The sequence below is a fragment of the Hyperolius riggenbachi genome, chromosome 1 (genome assembly GCF_040937935.1).
Source record: "Hyperolius riggenbachi isolate aHypRig1 chromosome 1, aHypRig1.pri, whole genome shotgun sequence".
Lineage (NCBI taxonomy): Eukaryota > Metazoa > Chordata > Amphibia > Anura > Hyperoliidae > Hyperolius > Hyperolius riggenbachi.
In genome coordinates, this window is record NC_090646.1 from 353,728,641 (window position 1) to 353,747,331 (window position 18,691).

General features: G+C 41.8%; 1 protein-coding gene across 9 annotated transcripts in view; it reads right to left on the reverse strand.

Annotated features, from left to right (window-relative positions):
* The window catches only part of MYO9B (myosin IXB), a 199,513-nt gene that overhangs the window by 36,434 nt on the left and 144,388 nt on the right, over positions 1–18,691 (reverse strand). For all 9 annotated transcript variants that reach the window (XM_068234139.1, XM_068234138.1, XM_068234140.1 and 6 more), the window contains 5 exons: positions 16,057–17,028; positions 6,447–6,510; positions 4,112–4,215; positions 3,837–3,988; positions 3,513–3,688 (listed from right to left, as the gene is read on the reverse strand). In XM_068234139.1, the coding sequence (XP_068090240.1) occupies positions 3,513–3,688; positions 3,837–3,988; positions 4,112–4,215; positions 6,447–6,510; positions 16,057–17,028 (1,468 nt within the window). The remainder of the gene's footprint in view (positions 1–3,512; positions 3,689–3,836; positions 3,989–4,111; positions 4,216–6,446; positions 6,511–16,056; positions 17,029–18,691) is intronic.

The following is an 18,691-nucleotide window of genomic DNA, read 5'->3' on the forward strand; positions in this document are numbered from 1 at the left end:
AGACCTTGTTTTCAACTTATTGACCAGAGCAGTTTTGACAGTTTAGCTATGTCCCTATTTAATCAGAAATAACTTTATCCCTACTTATGACACAGAAATGAAATATATATTGTTTTTTTCAAGACAAACTAGGCTTTCATTGTATGCCATTTTTTTCCCTCAAACAATTTTGTTTTCTATAAATTTTAATGGGAAAACAAAGAAAAAAATAGAAAAACCATGTATTTCTTAGTTTTACCAATTCTAGTTTAAAAATAAAAAGTGCTACTGTCGATAAAAACACACATTTTGTTTGGCTATTCTTACTGATTATCACAAAACTTCGATTATGTTCCTGTCACAATTTATGGTGAAGATATTTGATTCTGAAATAGTGCTACAAAGTGTATTTTTCACTATGAAATGAGAAAATACAAGTATTTTTATTAGTAAAAATCAATCTCATTAGCACAGGAAACTTATATTCCCATTCACCAATTAGTCCTGCATCAAATAGTGCCAGAAATGTGCACAGGAGCAAGCCCAATCCTGCACAGCACTGCTTCTGCTACAAGACGTATATCTACTGACCTGTGGCTTAGATGAAGTCCCAGAGGACGTATATCTACTGACCTGTGGACGAAGTGGTTAAATACCGCATATCCTTGACTACAAGTCGGTCCCATGTTTAAGTCAACTCCAAGATTTGACCCTCTTAAGCTGGAATTTTTTTGTGACTCAAATTTAATTTGGACCAGGAGGGGCTAACGACTGCACTTGGGGACCAGGAGGGGCTAACGGCTGCACTTGGGGACCAGGAGGGGCTAACGGCTGCACTTGGGGACCAGGAGGGGCTAACGGCTGCACTTGGGGACCAGGAGGGGCTAACGGCTGCACTTGGGGACCAGGAGGGGCTAACGGCTGCACTTGGGGACCAGGAGGGGCTAACGGCTGCACTTGGGGACCAGGAGGGGCTAACGGCTGCACTTGGGGACCAGGAGGGGCTAACGGCTGCACTTGGGGACCAGGAGGGGCTAACGGCTGCACTTGGGGACCAGGAGGGGCTAACGGCTGCACTTGGGGACCAGGAGGGGCTAACGGCTGCACTTGGGGACCAGGAGGGGTAAATGGATGCACTTGGGGACCAGGAGGGGCTAATGGCTGCATTGTATGAAGTATTGCAGCCATTAACTCTGCCTGGTCCCCAAGTGCAGTCAATATCCCCTTCCAGGGATCCATAAACCCCTCCTGGTCACCACAGATGCAGCCATTAACCCCCTTGTGGTCTTTGACCCCAACTTTTATTTATTGATTCAGACCTAAATTTGCTAAAACTAAGTATAAATGGGGGATGGTGAGGCAGTAAAAGTTAAACATTTTACCGTGATGTTGCACTCAGTCTATTTTCCTGGGTTTTCCTGTTTCAGGCTGCTGACTATACACATAAAACAATGTCCCAAGTAATTTTCAACCACAATAGTTGCGCCAATAATCCACACACAATCAATGCAGATTGTGAAACCTTAAAAATAAGAACACAGTAAAAGGGGTACTCTCATAGTTGAGTATTGCCTCCACAGTACACCCTTTTGCATATCACACACTGTTTGAGGAAAAGAGTCTGCCACCATGAGTTAGGGGAGATAGCAATCACCCGCCCTTTGCCCCTGCTCACCAGATATATTCTTTCAGTTTTGCATATCACAATCCATGTCGTATTCAATGCTTATTAAAAATGTCAAAGAGCCTCCATAGCGTAAAACCACTTTAATAAGGCTCCCAATGGCCCCAAATAAAAACTGCATACATGAATAAAACTTGTCAGTAAGCGTATAACAATACCGCTATCCCTACGGCTCCTGTCACCTCACACATGCCCCGGCCAGGTCTCCCGTAATTTGAATAGCGTGCCCGGGAGCAGAGCTTAGAGGACACATGCTATACAACTTACGAGAGACCTGGCCGGGACACGTGTGAGGTGACCGGAGCCGGAGGGATTGCGGTATTGTTATACGCGTACTGACAAGTTTTATTCATGTATGCAGTTTTTATTTGGAGCCATTGGGAGCCTTATTAAAGTGGTTTTACGCTATAGAAGCTCTTTGAAATTTTTAATAAGCATTGAATACGACGGATTGTGGTATGCAAAACTGAAAGAATATATCCGGTGAGCAGGGGCAAGGCAGGGGGGGGGGGGGGGGGGAGGGTGATATGCAAAAGGGTGTACTGTGGAGGCAATTAAGAAAGCAGCATACCTGTGTACCTGTTTTTAGTCCCTTTGTTTGTAATACTGGCATCCGGGGCAGCTCTAGGCTCGTGGTGGCCATGGCCAGATAAAGAATCAGTGACCCCTTTGCCAACCAATGTCAATGTGGTAGCTTATGCATGGTAAATGGCTCACACACACACACACACACACACACACACACACACACACACACACACACACACACACACACACACACACACACACACACACACACACAGTACTAGAAGTTAATAAGGGTTATGTCTGTATGTGTCAAAATCAGAGTTTTCCTTCACTTCACTTCCTGTTTCTGGTGGCAACAGTGACTCGGGTAGTTTTGACTGCAATTCTCGAGAACAGCAATTTTCAAAGCTCAACTGTCAGGCATAAAATCAAAAATCAATTCTTTATTTTTATTTGGTAAACAAGGAATAAGGATGCTAACCAGGCAATCTAAAAAGTAAAAATACCTCTTACTTTTTGTTGTTGATAAAAGAATATTCCCAGTTTACCTGGCTCTTTGTGCTCATTTAGGATACAACCCTCTCATATTCTATCTCAAAAGTTTGTTTTTACCTGGCTCTTATTTGGTACATTGCTGCACAAAGGAAGTTGCAGGGCATGCTGTGTTTTTTTTTTTTTTTTTGCTTCTCTACTATCCCCTCAGACTTAACTAATACAGCCTAATTGGCTGAAACCTCTTTCCCTCCTGTTTTCCCCTTTCACACCTCTGTTTTTCTCTGATTGGCCAATATTTCTCATGCTTCTAAAGCTACAGTGTGACACAATGACAATGCACTTTCTATTGCAGAGCTGGGTGGGAGTGTCTGAAGACTGTGTTTGCACTGGTCGCCCTCCTCCCAGAGTAAGGGAGGAAAGGACATCGGGATTGGCTTTAGACACAGGGATTTCAAAATGGCAAATGCCTGAAATGGTGTTCTTTTTATTTACGATATAAAACTCACTGAAATCAAAACCTGGACAATGCAATACATATGTTATGTAGAGCAAGTATTTATCAACTTATTTATGTGTTTTGGGTTTTCTTGAGATAGTATAGCAGACAGCTAGCTCCTCTTTAAGGATGGTCTGTGAGACTTTTCCATATTGGATAGATCACTGAACTTTTGTTTACCTGTTGTAAATTACATACTGTGACCAGGTCTAAGCAATACAATTGTAAATAATAAAAATGTGTGGCCTGGTCCCTTGAAGTTTAGTGAAAGAGTATTTTACTGTATGAACATTTAATTTATCTATTAGCATATATGTCAACACATTTTACCTTAGCAAACAAAAACTCATCAAGGTGTTTAAGTTCAGTAGAATTGGTGATTTCCCGGCACAGAGATCCCTTCCATGTATCAGAGACAGTGGCAGCCTTCCCAATTTTTATTGACCGGCTTCTGAGGATTTTGCTGGTAGGTTCTGTTGGAGATGGACGGCCAATGACAGCTGAACCTTGAATATATAGTAACATAAAAAGCTTAAAACTAACCTGAGCAATTTAAAGTGAAAATCTAGTGAAGCATACATAGTCAAAAGAGTATGACCTATATGAGCTCTATGTCAAAACACTATGGAGACAATTTATCAAGACAGTGCTTACCGTCTAAAGATCGTTTGGTTGTTAAAGGTTCCTGGGCTGAGTGTGGAAAATATGGCTGTTCACCACCATCTGGGGTAAGTGGTCCATCTTTGCTGGTCTTTTTATCAGGTTTTTTCCCAAGAAGCCTGTATAGGGGGCTCTTGTATGAATGCCTATAAAGTAAGCAAAATACACATTTTTAGTAGTGATTTGCACAAGAATGAGCTCATACTCCACTCATCTGGGAAGATTTAGAGCTATCAACAAGAAAATAAAATTGCTCTGACAAGACTTACTTGTCTGTGGACTGCGAAGAAGACGCATCTTGCTGAGGCTTGCTTTCCACAGATTTCTTTTTGTGAACAGCAGTCTTATTTTGATCTTTATCAACAGCTGGTGGCTATAGATGAGAAATTAGGAAGTTCAAACAAGACATTGGAAAGGTTACCTTTTACTTAAAAAGTTAAGTTTTTATATAAAGGTCATGGCATTAGGTGAACAAGCACACGCTAAAAAGAAAGAACACTAAGGAAAAACATTTGCATTACCATGATCTATTCTATGTGGTAGATCAGATTAGCACTGAAATAAATACACTAGCCCAATAGAGAAGCAATCTGAACACTTGCTTATGCATTAGAATCTGCAATATGTTACATACCTCAGATACATCCCTGTAAATGCCATAGATCTAATAGGCAGATACTGAAAAAATAATTTTGAAGTATTTCTCGTCAGCCTTAAAGTGAACCTCCGGACTATAAATCGACTCAGCAGAACTGAAAATGCCTGGTGTTTCTTTAACAGTTTCACAGCATCAGAACTTTGTTTTTTCTTATCCAAGCCTCATTTTTAGCTGCACAGAAGAAAATTGCCCGGGCTTTTTTCCCCTGATGCTGTGCAAAGGATGATGGGATTTCTGATGTTGTTGCTCTCGTTCGGCTGTTTTGGTGGAATTTTTTTTTTACATTTTGAATTTGACATTTGAAGCCTAGCGTGTGCAGCTGGGAGGGGTTATCAGGACACAGGACAGTTGGAACTGTGTCTCCTGCTCCTTGTCATCTCCTTTCAACCAAAAAGATGGCTGCCCCCATGACAAAGATGGCAGCCCCCATGAATCACAAACATTTGCCTGTTCTTTTAAAACCGGGTGGGTAAAAAAATTATATTACCCATCTATTCTAATTAACATAACTAATGCAACTTAATGACAGTATGTTTGTTTAGGCTGAAGTTCCCCTTTAACAAAATGGAGTGTTAGGCGGTCCTGGGGCCGATGGGCGTGGACGCAGTCGGCAAAAGGTTAAAGAGTTACAGCCACGTGATGAAAAACTACTAGGCTTGTCAGCCTCTGAAAAAACATTCTATCACTTATTTGTTTGCAAATGCTTAAGCTGGCTTCCCCATAGCAGAGCTAATAGGGAAAAAAAGAAGAGGCATATTCAGTAGCGGTGCATTGTGGGTAACCACAGATGTTACTTAAAGCTGAATTATTGCAAGTACCTTCTGTTTTAGGCAAATCACACCAAGCATTGCTTTTTAGTTGGAGGGCTTTTCCGCCTCCTTTAGTCCCCTATACTTTTCTAGTGGTTTGGGTCACCCCAAGGCTGCTTGGTTACTCTGTTGTACTGGCCCAAGCCCTATCCCATAAAGCCAGATCAATCCCTCAATGTACTGAGGAGGACCAAAAGTCCAAAACAAGCTGTCTACATGTGGGGTTGGTATGGCTCTGTAAAATGTATAAGCTATAGGCTTTCTATATACCAGAGGGTCTGAATGCAAGCATTGCTTCCGGGGCATAAAGAGAGTTTGCATAATCAGTAGGGGTGCAATGTAGGTAGCCGTAAATGTTACTTAAAGTTGAATTATCGCAAGTACCTTCTGTTTTAAAGTGAACCCGAGGTGAAAATAAACTGATGAGATAAACAATTATATTTATCCTCCTACTCCTAAAAATGACTTTTTAAGACATCCCAGGATTTTATTTTATATTTAAACATTTAGAAAGTCGATTGAATGTTTTGTTGTCTCTGCTCAGTTGCAGTCTATTAAGTGTCCCTAAATGAAAATACATTAACTATATTGACCCTTTCTCTCTCCATCTGCTCTCAGAAATATGTAGAAAATGTATTTTGTTACAAAAAACTTTTATGGCTGTAATTTGCTTATCAGTGATGTTTACTATATTCCTGACAAGGTACTGACAAGACAGAAGATGTTATTTCCAGCCTTAAAAATTAACTATTTCATGCAGCAAAATAAAACAAGTAAAACTCCCTGGTTATTAATATGTTTAGTACTGTACATACACATGTTTATCTCATCATGTCACATGTTGCCTCGGGTACACTTTAAGAAGACAAATCACACTAAGTAACAAAATCAAAAATGGCAACTATCATAAAAAGTGAAAGGAAGCAACCCCTATTTTGGTTAAAACATCTGCCTCTGCTTTTTTTGCTGCATGGATCCCATTTGGGGAGACATCGTATTTACATTGCGGAATATATCCTGCTAGATGACAGAAAGAAAATAAATGGATTTTGTTTATGCAAGGTTAGGTTACAACCTCCGAACTGGACAGAAGGTCATTCAGAGGACTATGAAAGACAGTGCAACTTAGTCACTGACCTGTGTGGTGGAGGGGGACTTTAAATCCCCTGAGAGTTGAGCATCTGGAACAATTGCCATCCTTCTGTTTGGAAATAAAAGAGAAATATATTAAAGAAAAAAGTTCTAGGTTCTGAAAAAAATAAGCTATGCTGTGACATAATACATAAAGCAAACGTGAACTGAAAATAAACTTATGAGATAATTGTATATTTTTGATTGGTGGTAAATAAATAATTCATAACATAAAACGGAGTCTAATATTTTTATTTTCAAAGTTAAAGAGACTCTGAAGCCTCGGGTAAAATAATGTTTTTATTTTAAAAAGCACTTAACCTCTTCAGGACCACAGTGCTAAACCCCCCTAAAGACCAGGCTGTTTTTTCTTTAATTGGCCACTGCAGCTTTAAGGCCATGCTGCAGGGCCGTGCAACACAGCACACGAGTGATTTTCCCTTCCCCCCTTTTACCCCCACCAACAGAGCTCTCTGTTGGTGCGGTCTGATCGCCCCCCCCAGTGTTTATTTTTTTTGTATAAATATTTATGTTCATTTTTTAATTTTATTATTTTTTACTATTTATTTTATTATAATTTTTTTTTAAACCCTCCCTCCCCCAGCCGGCCAATCCTAGCGATCGGCTGTTATAGGCTTCTGCCTATGAGAGCCGATCACTCAAGTGCCCCAGGGGGACAGACGTGTCACACGGCTGTCACTAGTACAGCGCTGCTGCTGATCGCAGTGCTGTACTAACAGAAAAGACAGCGGTTTCGCTGTCTAACAGTCTCCGCCCAGAGACTGATGGAGTGGCGGAGCTCCGCCCCACCAAGCAGAAAATGCACACGCAGCCTGCACGCGATCTCCTGCAAACTGCAGACCCAGGACTTGACGCCAATTGGCTTTAGGTGGTCCTGGGGCTGCGCCGCGGCCACGCCAATTGGCGTGGGGTGGTCATATAATAGTTAAGCATGTTTACCCTAACTAAAACGCTGCATCCCTGCGGCTGAAAATGAAATTAATCACCCCCAAACTCGGGGTGGATTGCGGGGCTCCTTCCGTGAGAGGCAGAGCTTTCAGCTGTAGTTGTGTCTCCACACGCATCCATCTGCAGTGGATCTCCTCCTCTCCCCGCCCCTCTCAGTCTTCTTTCACTGAGAGGGGTGGGGGAGAGGGGGAGATACGCGCGGATTGACGCGCATGGAGGCAGAGCTGCAGCTGAAAGTTCTGCCTCCTTAGGTCAGCAAAATCCATGACCAAGAAAGTCGTGGATTTTGCCAGGGGTGTTAGGGGTGATTAATTTAGTTTTCAGACGTGGGGATGCAGCGTTTTAGTTAGGGTAAACATGCTTAACTATTATATGACCACCCCACGCCAATTGGCGTGGCCGCGGCGCAGCCCCAGGACCACCTAACGCCAATTGGCGTCAAGTCCTGGGTCTGCAGTTTGCAGGAGATCGCGTGCAGGCTGCGTGTGCATTTTCTTCTTGGTGGGGCGGAGCTCCGCCACTCCTTCAGTGATTTTAAGGAGGCTTCAGAGTCTATTTAAAGAGACTGTATCAAAATTTTCAGCCTTATTTCTTCTATCCTAGAAGTTCCTACACCTGTTCTAATGTGGTCTGGCTTGCCGCAGCCTTTTCTAGTTGCACTGTCTCTGTAATACATCTAATGCAGGAATGCTCTGCTCTGCTATGATAGGGAAAAGTTATACACACCTCCTCCACGCCCCCTGCAGGCTCTGTGTGTATGAGTCAGACAAGGTCTCTGCTCTCACAGCCAGCATCTGCAGGCTCAAGAGCTGTGACCTTGTGAACAGCTGTGAGTGCAGAAAGATCAGTTCAGAGCTCAGACAAGCAGCTAAGCCAACAAGTGGTGTAACATTCCATCAATCAAATCATGTTTGAGAGGAGCCTCTGCAAACAGGCACCTACTCTGATGATGTATTTCCTGTTTAGCGGCCATCTTCATGGTTTACAAAAACAATGAATAAAACAGTGATTTTATCAGCAAGAAAGCAGCGGGGAGCAGCGAAAATGTCACAGAGGGGGCTAGGAGAAGACAACAAACAGACTGGTACATTTATTTATGTAACATTTTCACAGTACAGATTCTCTTTAAGAGTTTCATTTTTAACAGTGCATTCTAAACAGCAGCCATGATGGATGTAAAATCTGTTTTGTTGAGCAGAAGTAATGACTGAACTTTCTCACTAAAATAGTATCAGTAGGGGTTTCTCAGCCAGATAAAAGGCTTTTGCCTTCTATTTACATATTCAGGGCATTGGTGAAGTTTGAAAAAAAAAAACCACACACCTGATTTGCAATACGGAAAAACACTAGATAAACCTTATTCGGAGATTGGTTAATATTGGTAAAACGTAACTTTCAATAAAGTCGGGTTAAAATAGATAATTCTACTATTACTATTATACTACCCCTTAGTGCAAAAAGTGATACATTGGGTTGGGGATAAAGGTCATTTGTCTGTCAGACTTTCCTCCAAACTCACAATGCATATATATTAACAACCCCACGTGTTTTGTTTCCTTTAATTGGAAACTTCGTCAGGGGTAACCAAAGTGCTAAGTGCCTAGAGTGCCTAAAGTGCTTAAGTATATACATTATAAAAATCACATATTAAGGTAGCTTAGTAAATAGGTCAGGCCACTACCAGCAGCCACAAGGGTTGTGTGTGGGGTTGTTAATATACATGCATTGTGAGTTTGGAGGAGAGTCTGACAGACAAATGACCTTTATCTCCAACATATCACTTTTTGCACTGTTAGAATTATCTATTTTAACCCGACTTCATTAAAAGTTACGTTTTATTAACATTAACCAATCTCCGAATAAGGTTTATATAGTGTTTTTTCATTGGTGGATTTTGACAAGCTGATTTGCATAGATAACACTTTACCACTTGCTGTCCAGGAAATCAGAAAGGGACTTCAGACAATTTCATAGTAGGACTAGTACTATATGTTAAAGAGATTCTGGAGTCTCCTTAAAATCAGGTTTTTATTTTAAAAACCTATTAAGTATGTTTGCCTAACTAAAACGCCGCATCCCCGCTGCTGAAATCTAACTAAATCCCCCCAAACTCCCTGGGGCACACTGCGGAGAGCGCTTCCGTGAGAGGCAGAGCTTTCAGCTGCAGCTCTGCCTCTCCGTGCGTCTGTCAGCGCGGATCGCTGCCTCTCCCCTCTCAGTCTTCCTTCACCAAGAAGCGCGGAGATACGCGCTGATAGACACGTGTAGAGGCAGAGCTGCAGCTGAAAGCTCTGCCTCTCATGGAAGCGCACAGGGCAGCAAAATCCATGACCAAGAAAGTAGTGGATTTTGCAATGGGAGTTTGGGGGGATTTCGTTAGATTTCAGCCGTTGGGATGCAGCGTTTAAGTTAGGGCAAACATACTTAAGAGGTTTTTAAAATAAAAACGTGATTTTAAGGAGGCTTCAGTGTCTCCTTAAAGTAATACAGAAATATAATTCGTGCAAAAGCATGGTATAATCAATGGAAAAAAAAGGAAGTAAAAAAAAACCCCAAACACAATATTTTCAAGATGTTCATGCCATTAAGTGAATTTTACTGGTTAAAAATGATTACCATGTATTCATCACTTAGCTATATAATTATTTGTCCCCCATTAGTGTTTAGTATAGAACCACAAAAACAGACATTTTGCCATTATACTACAGTATTGCAGTTTGCTGGCCTTGTCTAAAATGCATTTATAATGCAGATTTATGGAGATGCTGAGATCACATAGCTCATTCGTATTTCACCTTTTCCCTGCAATTTTAATTTATGTGGGGAAAAACTAAGCGAAAGCTGAGAACCCGGAAAAAAAACAAAACACATAAGTCCTATTAAGGGGGGTAATGAAAAAAAGACCCGTAGCAATGCACTTTCTGCAAATGTACACAACAGTGACTGGAGAGACTGAAATTCAGAGGCAATACAAATATTGTGATTTGTTCATTAGTACTACATGTGCCAACGTTTATCGTGTAATGTTACTTAAAGAAGATCTGTGGTGAATTTACAGCACATTCAATTAAACATTACAGTTTCCCCCATTATTCCCCCTCTTCATTTCTCCTATTTCCGCTGCTCTCCGCTGCCAATAAATCGTTAATAAAATATAAATGTTTAACCTTTGGGCAAGATAGCTGCAATGTAAAGTGCTACCAGGTCAGTACACAGTCTCCCTGTACTGCTGTGAGCTGAGAGATGAGCTGAGCTGAAGCCACAGGAGGCAGATCTCCTTCCCCCTGCTGTCTGAAGCTTGCAGAAAGGTCAGGGATGACTCATCAGATGACGTGCAGCAGGGGGAGGGGGAGGGAGGAACAGCTGCTAGACTGTCTGCCTCTTCCTGCAGCACAATATTCCTCTAACTAGAAGAATAATTAGAAAGGAGCAGTAGAGAGACAGCACAGCTGTTTCTACATGAGACAGGGAAAAAAAGATTAGTACTTATGAAAGGAAGTTACCTCTTCACTTAAATTGCATTTTGAAAAAGTCCACAGAACCCCTTTAAGATACACGGACCACTTGAGGACCATAGGCTTACACCCACCTAGTGACCAGGCTATTCTGTTGGTGGGCTCTGATCCCTGCCGCCCTGTTTGTTAATTTTTAATTTATTGTTTTTTTTTTTTTTTTTTTACTAATAATTTACTGTTTTTTAATTTTTTTTATTTTCTATCCAGCCCACCCTCCCCCGCCAGCCAATCACCCCGATCGGCTGTCATAGGTATCAGCCTATGACAGCCAATCGCAGCTGACCCTCCCAGGGGGACAGCCATGTCACACGGTTGTCCCCAGTACAGCGCTGCCGTACATCGCAGCGCTGTACAGTGGAAATAGTCTAACAGTCTCCGAGCTGCGATCGCCGATGGGAGAGATCTCCTGCAAAGCCCCACCCCAGGACTTCACGCCAATTGGAGTTGAGCGGTCCTGGGGCTGCCTCCGCATTCACGCCAATCGGTGTGGAGAGGACAGCAAGCAGTTAAAGGTAATCTGAAGTGCAAATAAACTAATGATATAATGAATTATATGTGCAGTACAGCTAACAAATAGAACATTAGTAGAAGAAAAGTGCCTCATATTGTTTTCAGTGCAGGAAGGGTTAAGAAACTTCACTTGTTATCTATGCAAAAGAGCTTCTCTGAGCTCTCCGGCCCAACTTGGGTCATACATCAAAGAAACATTGAGAAGCAGCTTCAGATAAAGTTTTCCTGCAGGGGAGTTCAAAGAGTCATTAGCTCTGCTCTGTTTCATAGTTTAAAATACAGAGTGTGGTTTGTAATAGCAAATATGTCAAAATGATGCAATTTTATAAAAACAAAACAAACAAACAAAAAAAAACGCTATATAAAACTGAAAATAAAATATGAGACTTTTCTTTGCTACTAATGCTCTATTAAATCATTACTACACATACAATTCATATCAAGTTTTTTTTGCTTCAGTGGCCTCAATTCACGGAGCATTATCAAACACTTTATCAAACGTTTGATAATTTACCTCAGGGGTAAAATCTCATTTTGAATTCACTAAGGTGTTATATATTTATTGAACGTTTTATCGGTAAAACATTCGATAAATATATAACACCTTAGTGAATACAAAATTAGATTTTACCCATGAGGTAAATTATCAAACGTTTGATAAAGTGTTTGATAAAGCTCCGTGAATTGAGGCCAGTGTCACTGTAAAGAATTCCGGAAGTGACGTGTATCATGATGACAAAACCGTGTATGTACAAACTCAATCATAGGGCTGTAAAACTCCTATGTGGATGCCAAAAATACTTCTGTAAGCAGGGGACAGATTGGTTTAATGGTTCATTTTTTATGTGAATGGGGGCCAAATAACATAAAAACAAAAACAAACAAAAATAAATAAATCTACAGTTAAAAGTTTGAGGGCCCTTTTCCACTAGGTGAATTTGGATTTGAAAATCGGATCACTTGCATTGTGCCAATAGCTACAACACCGCAATAAACATGTAAATCACCGTGATGTTTTTCCACTAGTACGATTTAATTTGCATTTGTGCTCCTATACTTTGTATAGGAGGGCAATAAAATAGCATAGCAATCGCACTGCTACACGATATTCCTCATGATTCGACTATTCCAAAATAATTCTTTTTAGCAAGATTTGTTTTTCTCCCGCCGGAAATCGCAAACAGGCTGTACACCAAATGGATTGTGGTGCAATTGCGGTAGTGGAAAAAGAGGGAAACGCAATCGCAGCACAATCGCGTTTCCTAGTGGAAAAGGACCCTGAAGATAGATTTTAACCTTTAAATATGAAATAAAGCTGCCCATGGTCAGTTAAGAGCCGATTGATCCCCATCAACTGGAGTGTGATCGGATAGTGATGGATTCCTTCTGTGCACAGCATGATCAGTCTTGATAGACATAAGTTGGAATCTATCAAGCAGACTGCAAGTGTTGTACCGCTCAATGTGGTGCTATGATATGGGTCATCAATCGCTCCTGCCCTTTCATTCCACTTGCACTGACATTTTATAATATGTCTGATGAGACTTGTTTGGTAAGCTGCTTAGAATTGATCCAAAAGGAATTGATTGGATATATTGGGGCAATAGATGACCGGCATAATCTATTACAGTGATAGAACCATTCGGGCATCTGATGACAAAAATAAATGTGTAGAGCAGATTAAAGTGGAATAAAACCCTGGCATAAAATTCAATAAATGTGTGTTTTCCTACTTTTTATTAATCAGTTATATTTGCTTTTGTGCACAAGTGATATAGCCTGTTTACAAATTACAAGTTCCCAAAGTACAGTTTATCTGCTCAGAAAGCTGCCATTGCATTTCATTCACAGATTTTAATATATAAATATGGCAGCTACCTAGTGAAAAATTCTCATCTCTTTGCTTGTCAGCTCAGTACAGTTTGTTTCACCAGTGGCTGGCTGTAACTAATTGTAACAAAAGAGGAATATAAACCAAATATAATGTTACCTCCTCTTCCGATGTGGATCATAAGCTGAAGGGGCTTTCCACTACGAGCAAAGTTTGTGTTTAACTGTTTAAATGCTGTTCTGCTACAATTTTTTTTTGTGTGGGTGTGTGTGTGTGAGAGAGATTGTAGGTTTAAGGCTGTTACAATCTTTTAGAGCAAAGAAGAAATGCTGAGTTTCAGACCACTTTAAGGCTTCTTGCACACTGCAAGCGATTCCGATTCAGATTCCGCTTTTTAATCAGTTTTTACATCAGATTCAGATTCCGATTTGCAGTGTGCAAGGAGAAAACTGCAAATCTAAATCTGAATGGGAAGTAAAAACAGATTAAAAAGCGGAATCTGAATCTGAATCGCTTGCAGTGTGCAAGAGGCCTAAGACTATGGGATCTCAGGAAAGCCCTATTTAGGAGTAGGACTATAGATAACAATGGTTTATTGCAGTGCTGTCCAACTTCATGGGCATGGAGGGCCATTTTTTTTTCAGACCCCATGGTTGAGGGCCGAAGGTTCTTGCTAGAGCCGCAGACCCCCTGGGAAAAAATGCGATTAAAGGACAGTTAGATTGGCAGCACTTTTCACAAAATGCAATGTAAAATAATGGTGAAGTTGTGTGGTGCGCGTAGCGCGCCAGAAAACACAAGGGTTCCGTCGTGCCGAATAATGGGTGTGGCCATGGACCAGAATGCGGGTGTGGCCACGGGGTGGAGACAAATTTACATGAACTTAGCAATGTGGGACATTAGATTAGGACAGTGGTGGTAAACCTTTTGGAGGCCGAGTGTCCAAACTGCAACCCAAAAGTCACTTATCTATCGCAAAGTGGCAACAGCAATTTAAACTACATACAAACGTTTTAACTCATACATGAACATTATGGAAAATCCAAGTTGAAAATAAACTCTGAAGATAAACAATTTCATCCATCCTACTCCTGAAAAATGTATTATTTTTTTTAGAACCTCCCAGTTTTATTTTCCGTTTTAAAAAGCTAAAAAAGGTTTAATGCTATGGTCTCATGATGATGATTCAGCTTTTCCATAGTCTCGCAGTTCGCAATCATGTGACCCCCAACAAGACAAATTCAGCAATCATGAGGCCCCCAACAAGACAAATTCAGCAATCATGAGGCCCCCAACAAGGCACATTCAGCAATCATGAGGCCCCCAACAAGGCACATTCAGCAATCATGACGCCCCCAACAAATCATGAGGCTCCCAACAAGACAAAATCAGCAATCTTGAGGCCCCCAACAAGGCAAATTCAGCAATCATGATGCCCCCAACAAATGAGGCCCCCAACAAGACAAATTCAGCAGTCATGAGGCACATAAATAGAGAGCATTTCACATAAATAGGCAGAATGCCCCTTTAATATGGTAGACACCTCTTACCTGGCTTCTGTATTCTCCTCTACTGGCTGCTGTGCCTGGCTGGCCTGGCAATAGTGTTTTCGGCCAGATTGGTGATGATGTGTGGGCTGAAAGGCCTTGCGGTGCTGCTGTGGCCGGGCTGGCGGTGATGCTGTGGTGTGGCCGGATGAGGTAGTAACAGGTTTTCCCCGAATTAGATAGTGACAGGTGTCCCCCCAGTTAGATAGTGACAGGTGTCCCCCCCAGTTAGATAGTGACAGGTGTCCCCCCAGTTAGATAGTGACAGGTGTCCCCCCAGTTAGATAGTGACAGGTGCCCCCCCCCCAGTCACATAGTGACAGGTGTCCCCCCCAGTTAGATAGTGACAGGTGCCCCCCCCAGTTAGAGTGACAGGTGCCCCCCCCAGTTAGATTGACAGGTTCCCCCCAGTTAGAGTGACAGGTGCCCCCCCACAGTTAGAGTGACAGGTTCCCCCAGTTATAGTGACAGGTGCCCCCCCAGTTAGAGTGACAGGTGCCCCCCCCCCAGTTAGAGTGACAGGTGCCCCCCAGGTATAGTGACAGGTTCCCCCCAGGTATAGTGACAGGTTCCCCCCAGTTAGAGTGACAGGTTCCCCCCAGTAAGTGACAGGTGCCCCCCAGTAAGTGACAGGTGCCCCCCCCAGTCAGCGTCCATTGCCTCGCTCCTGTGCCCCGCTGCCTCCCAGCTCAGACCTCACAGATCGCGGCGACTGAAACAAGTAGAGCGCGCGCATAACACCCGCGCGGCAGAACGTCACATGCGGAAGTGATTGATTTCACTTCCGCATGTGACTTACTCCGTGCGGGTGTTATGCGCGCGCTCGGTCTGCCTCCTGTCGCCGCGATCTGTGAGGTCTGAGCTGAGCTGTGAGGCAGCGGGGACACAGGAGAGGCCACACAAGAGAGAGCAGGCATGGCGCCCATAGCGCACGCCATGCCTGCATCTCGGGGAGAGGAGCGGGCCGCAACAGGAGGTCTGGGGCCGCCAGTTGGACAGGGCTGGTTTATTGCATCAGCTTATTTTCAATTCAGGTTTGCTTTAAAAGAAACCTGCTGAATCTTGATTTTACTATGCCAATGATAAAGTTTAGCGTGGATCATGCTGGAGGGTATGCATTGGTAAATTAAGTACAATCTAACCTTTTCAAAAACAGGTGTTTGCAAATATTACATTCACTTCCTGTTTTCATAAGTGTTACAAACTACAGCACATAAGTGGAAATCTCAACAGGGGGTACAAACCTTGGTGGCTTTTCCTTGCTGTCCCTTAGAAGGTTTACATCATCTCTGTCAGGAGAAGTTTCAGTAGTCACTTCAGTCTGTCTTTTTTCCTTCCACTTCTCTGCTTTGTTTCTCAACTTCTCATGATCACTGTACCTCTGGATAATTCCCACGCTAGGAATATCTACATCCTGGGATGTCCTTTGTTTTTGAGCCTCATCTGACAAGACCTTATCAGCAGAATGCTGACGGCTCAGCTGGAGGTTTGACGGTCTTTTAGGTTTATCTTGGCTTTGATCCGGAATAATCTCTCTGCCCATTTTTGCCTTAGCCATTTCTTTCTCTTTATTGGCCGATTCCTCTAGAGGTACAACACGCACTTGACTTTTTGCCTGGGGCTTTTGTTCTTGTCCATCACTTTCTTGCCTCTTGGTCTCAACCGCTGGAGCAGATATATGTTTATTCTGCAGCATGTCATGCATGAGACGCCTCTGCCTCCTGTTTTCTCTTTCTGCTTTGGCACTAAGTCTGTCTGGACTCTTTGTTTCACTTCGAGGACTCAATGGCTCTGAAGGATCTGCCTTAGGTACATAGTCCTCTGCACTCACCTGTTGCTTCATATAGGAACTCCTGTCTCCATTTATTTTCTCTTCTTTAACAGTCCTATTATGTTCATTTTCTTGTCGTACCCATATATCCTCTTCCACTGGTTTCTGAACTTTTTCTTCCTTCTTTATTGGTCCTTTATCTATTAAAGTTTCATTTTGTTTTTCCTTTGACTTTTCTTTTGATGCACTTGCAGGTGTTGCAGATACTGGTTTAGAGTTAGCAATTTTTCTCATCTCCATTTGTCTTTTGGCTTCCTCCTCCATTTTCTTTTGTTCTTCTTCCCTTCGAGCTGACTCTAACAAGGCTTGCTTTTCTTTTTCAATAGCTTCTTGCTTCCTTTTTTCCTCATCGGCTTTCTTCTTTGCTTCCAACATGACCTTAAACCTAGGTATATAGATTAGTTAGCCACAGTGGCATTAAATGCACAGAAATATACCACCATATAATTAGGGCAAATATCTGTTCATTAATGTGACAAGTACAAATTTCCTAAATATAATCTATGTGGTAAACTCAGTTGTGCTGCAGACCTAGGATCCTAATTTTATAAGGTCAATAATTTAAATATGTACATTTTCCAGTGATTGTGCTGGTTAATTACAAAATCTCCAGTTTCCTTAAAAGGAACCAGAGTTGCCTATGGAAGCTGACAGATTTATTTCCTTTTAAACAATAACCGCTGCCTGGCAGTCCTGCTGATCTTTCTAGTCAGTAGTGTCTGAATCACACACCTGAAACAAGTATGCAGCTAATCTTGACAGATTTTTGTCAGAAACAGCTATCTATATGCTGGTTCGGGGTCTATGGCTAAAAGTATCAGAAACAGTATCAGCCGGACAAGCCAGGCACTCTACATGGGTTAACAGTATATAAACTTGGCTGCCTCCATGTGTCTCTTACCTCGGGTTCCTTTTAAACGATCCAAAAACATAGTAAAAAAAAATTACGATATCTACCCATGCTAGGCTTGTTATAACTAATATTAAGTTTGTAGGTTTTCCCCATGTCTGTGTGGGTTTCATCCAAGCACTCTGGTTTCCTCCAACATCCCAAAAACATACAGATAAGTTAATTGGCTTCCCCCTAAATTGCCCCTAGACTACTATACATCCATACATGATATATAAACATATGACAGGCAGGGATTATATTGAGACCGTTAAGTGAGAAGACCGTATACTCTGTACAGCGCTGCAGAAAAGGTTGATGCTATATAAATACTAAATAATAATAATATTAGCTGGGATTCAAAGATCCAGCACCATCCTCTTCCTGTGCCAGTCCCCAGCATCTTCCAGGATAGCATAAACGCTAGGTAGGTGGAGTAACCAAAAACAACATTCCTATAATAAAACCCTATGATTGTGGGTGTAGAACAGACTGCCAAGTTCCCAAAGAATACAGAGGGGAGCCAAGAAGTTCACTTTTAGGCCCAATTCATATGAAGGGCTGGCATGTGGTTGGGTAAATTCACAAGCAACAGTAATCAGCTGGAGGTGATATTAGTACTACACTTGAACAGTTTCTTACCCATTTTACTAACATTACATGTGACCGGTTTCAACTGCAGGTGCCTATTGTGCATGTGGCTAACTCCATTCAATTTCAGATACAGAAATTGTGTGGAGGCCAATGCCTTGCTGCTGTAGTCCTGGGAGAAGTCTGGTAGTAGTGATGTGACTTCGAGATGAATACTAAACTCTCAGCTAATTTTTGCAGTTGACATATACATCATTGGAAAGTTTGGGGTAGAAGTAAAACATTTTAGGAAAACTTAAATTCCATGTTAGAAAGCTTTTTAGTAGACTGTTAGGAAAGCTTACAGGAATGCTTAGGAAAGCTTACAGTAGATGTAGTCATAGGATTAGTCAGATCAACCACTAGAAACCTTTAGGAGAGGCAGGACTAGGATCAATATTTTTAGAAGGCAGCAGATGGCCTACTGTTTTCAGAAATAACTGACAGTTTGTTCTTTTGCATATTTCATAACAGATTGACACCAGTTTCTGGTTTTAAAAACAAAAATACCTATAGTATAGTATATAAC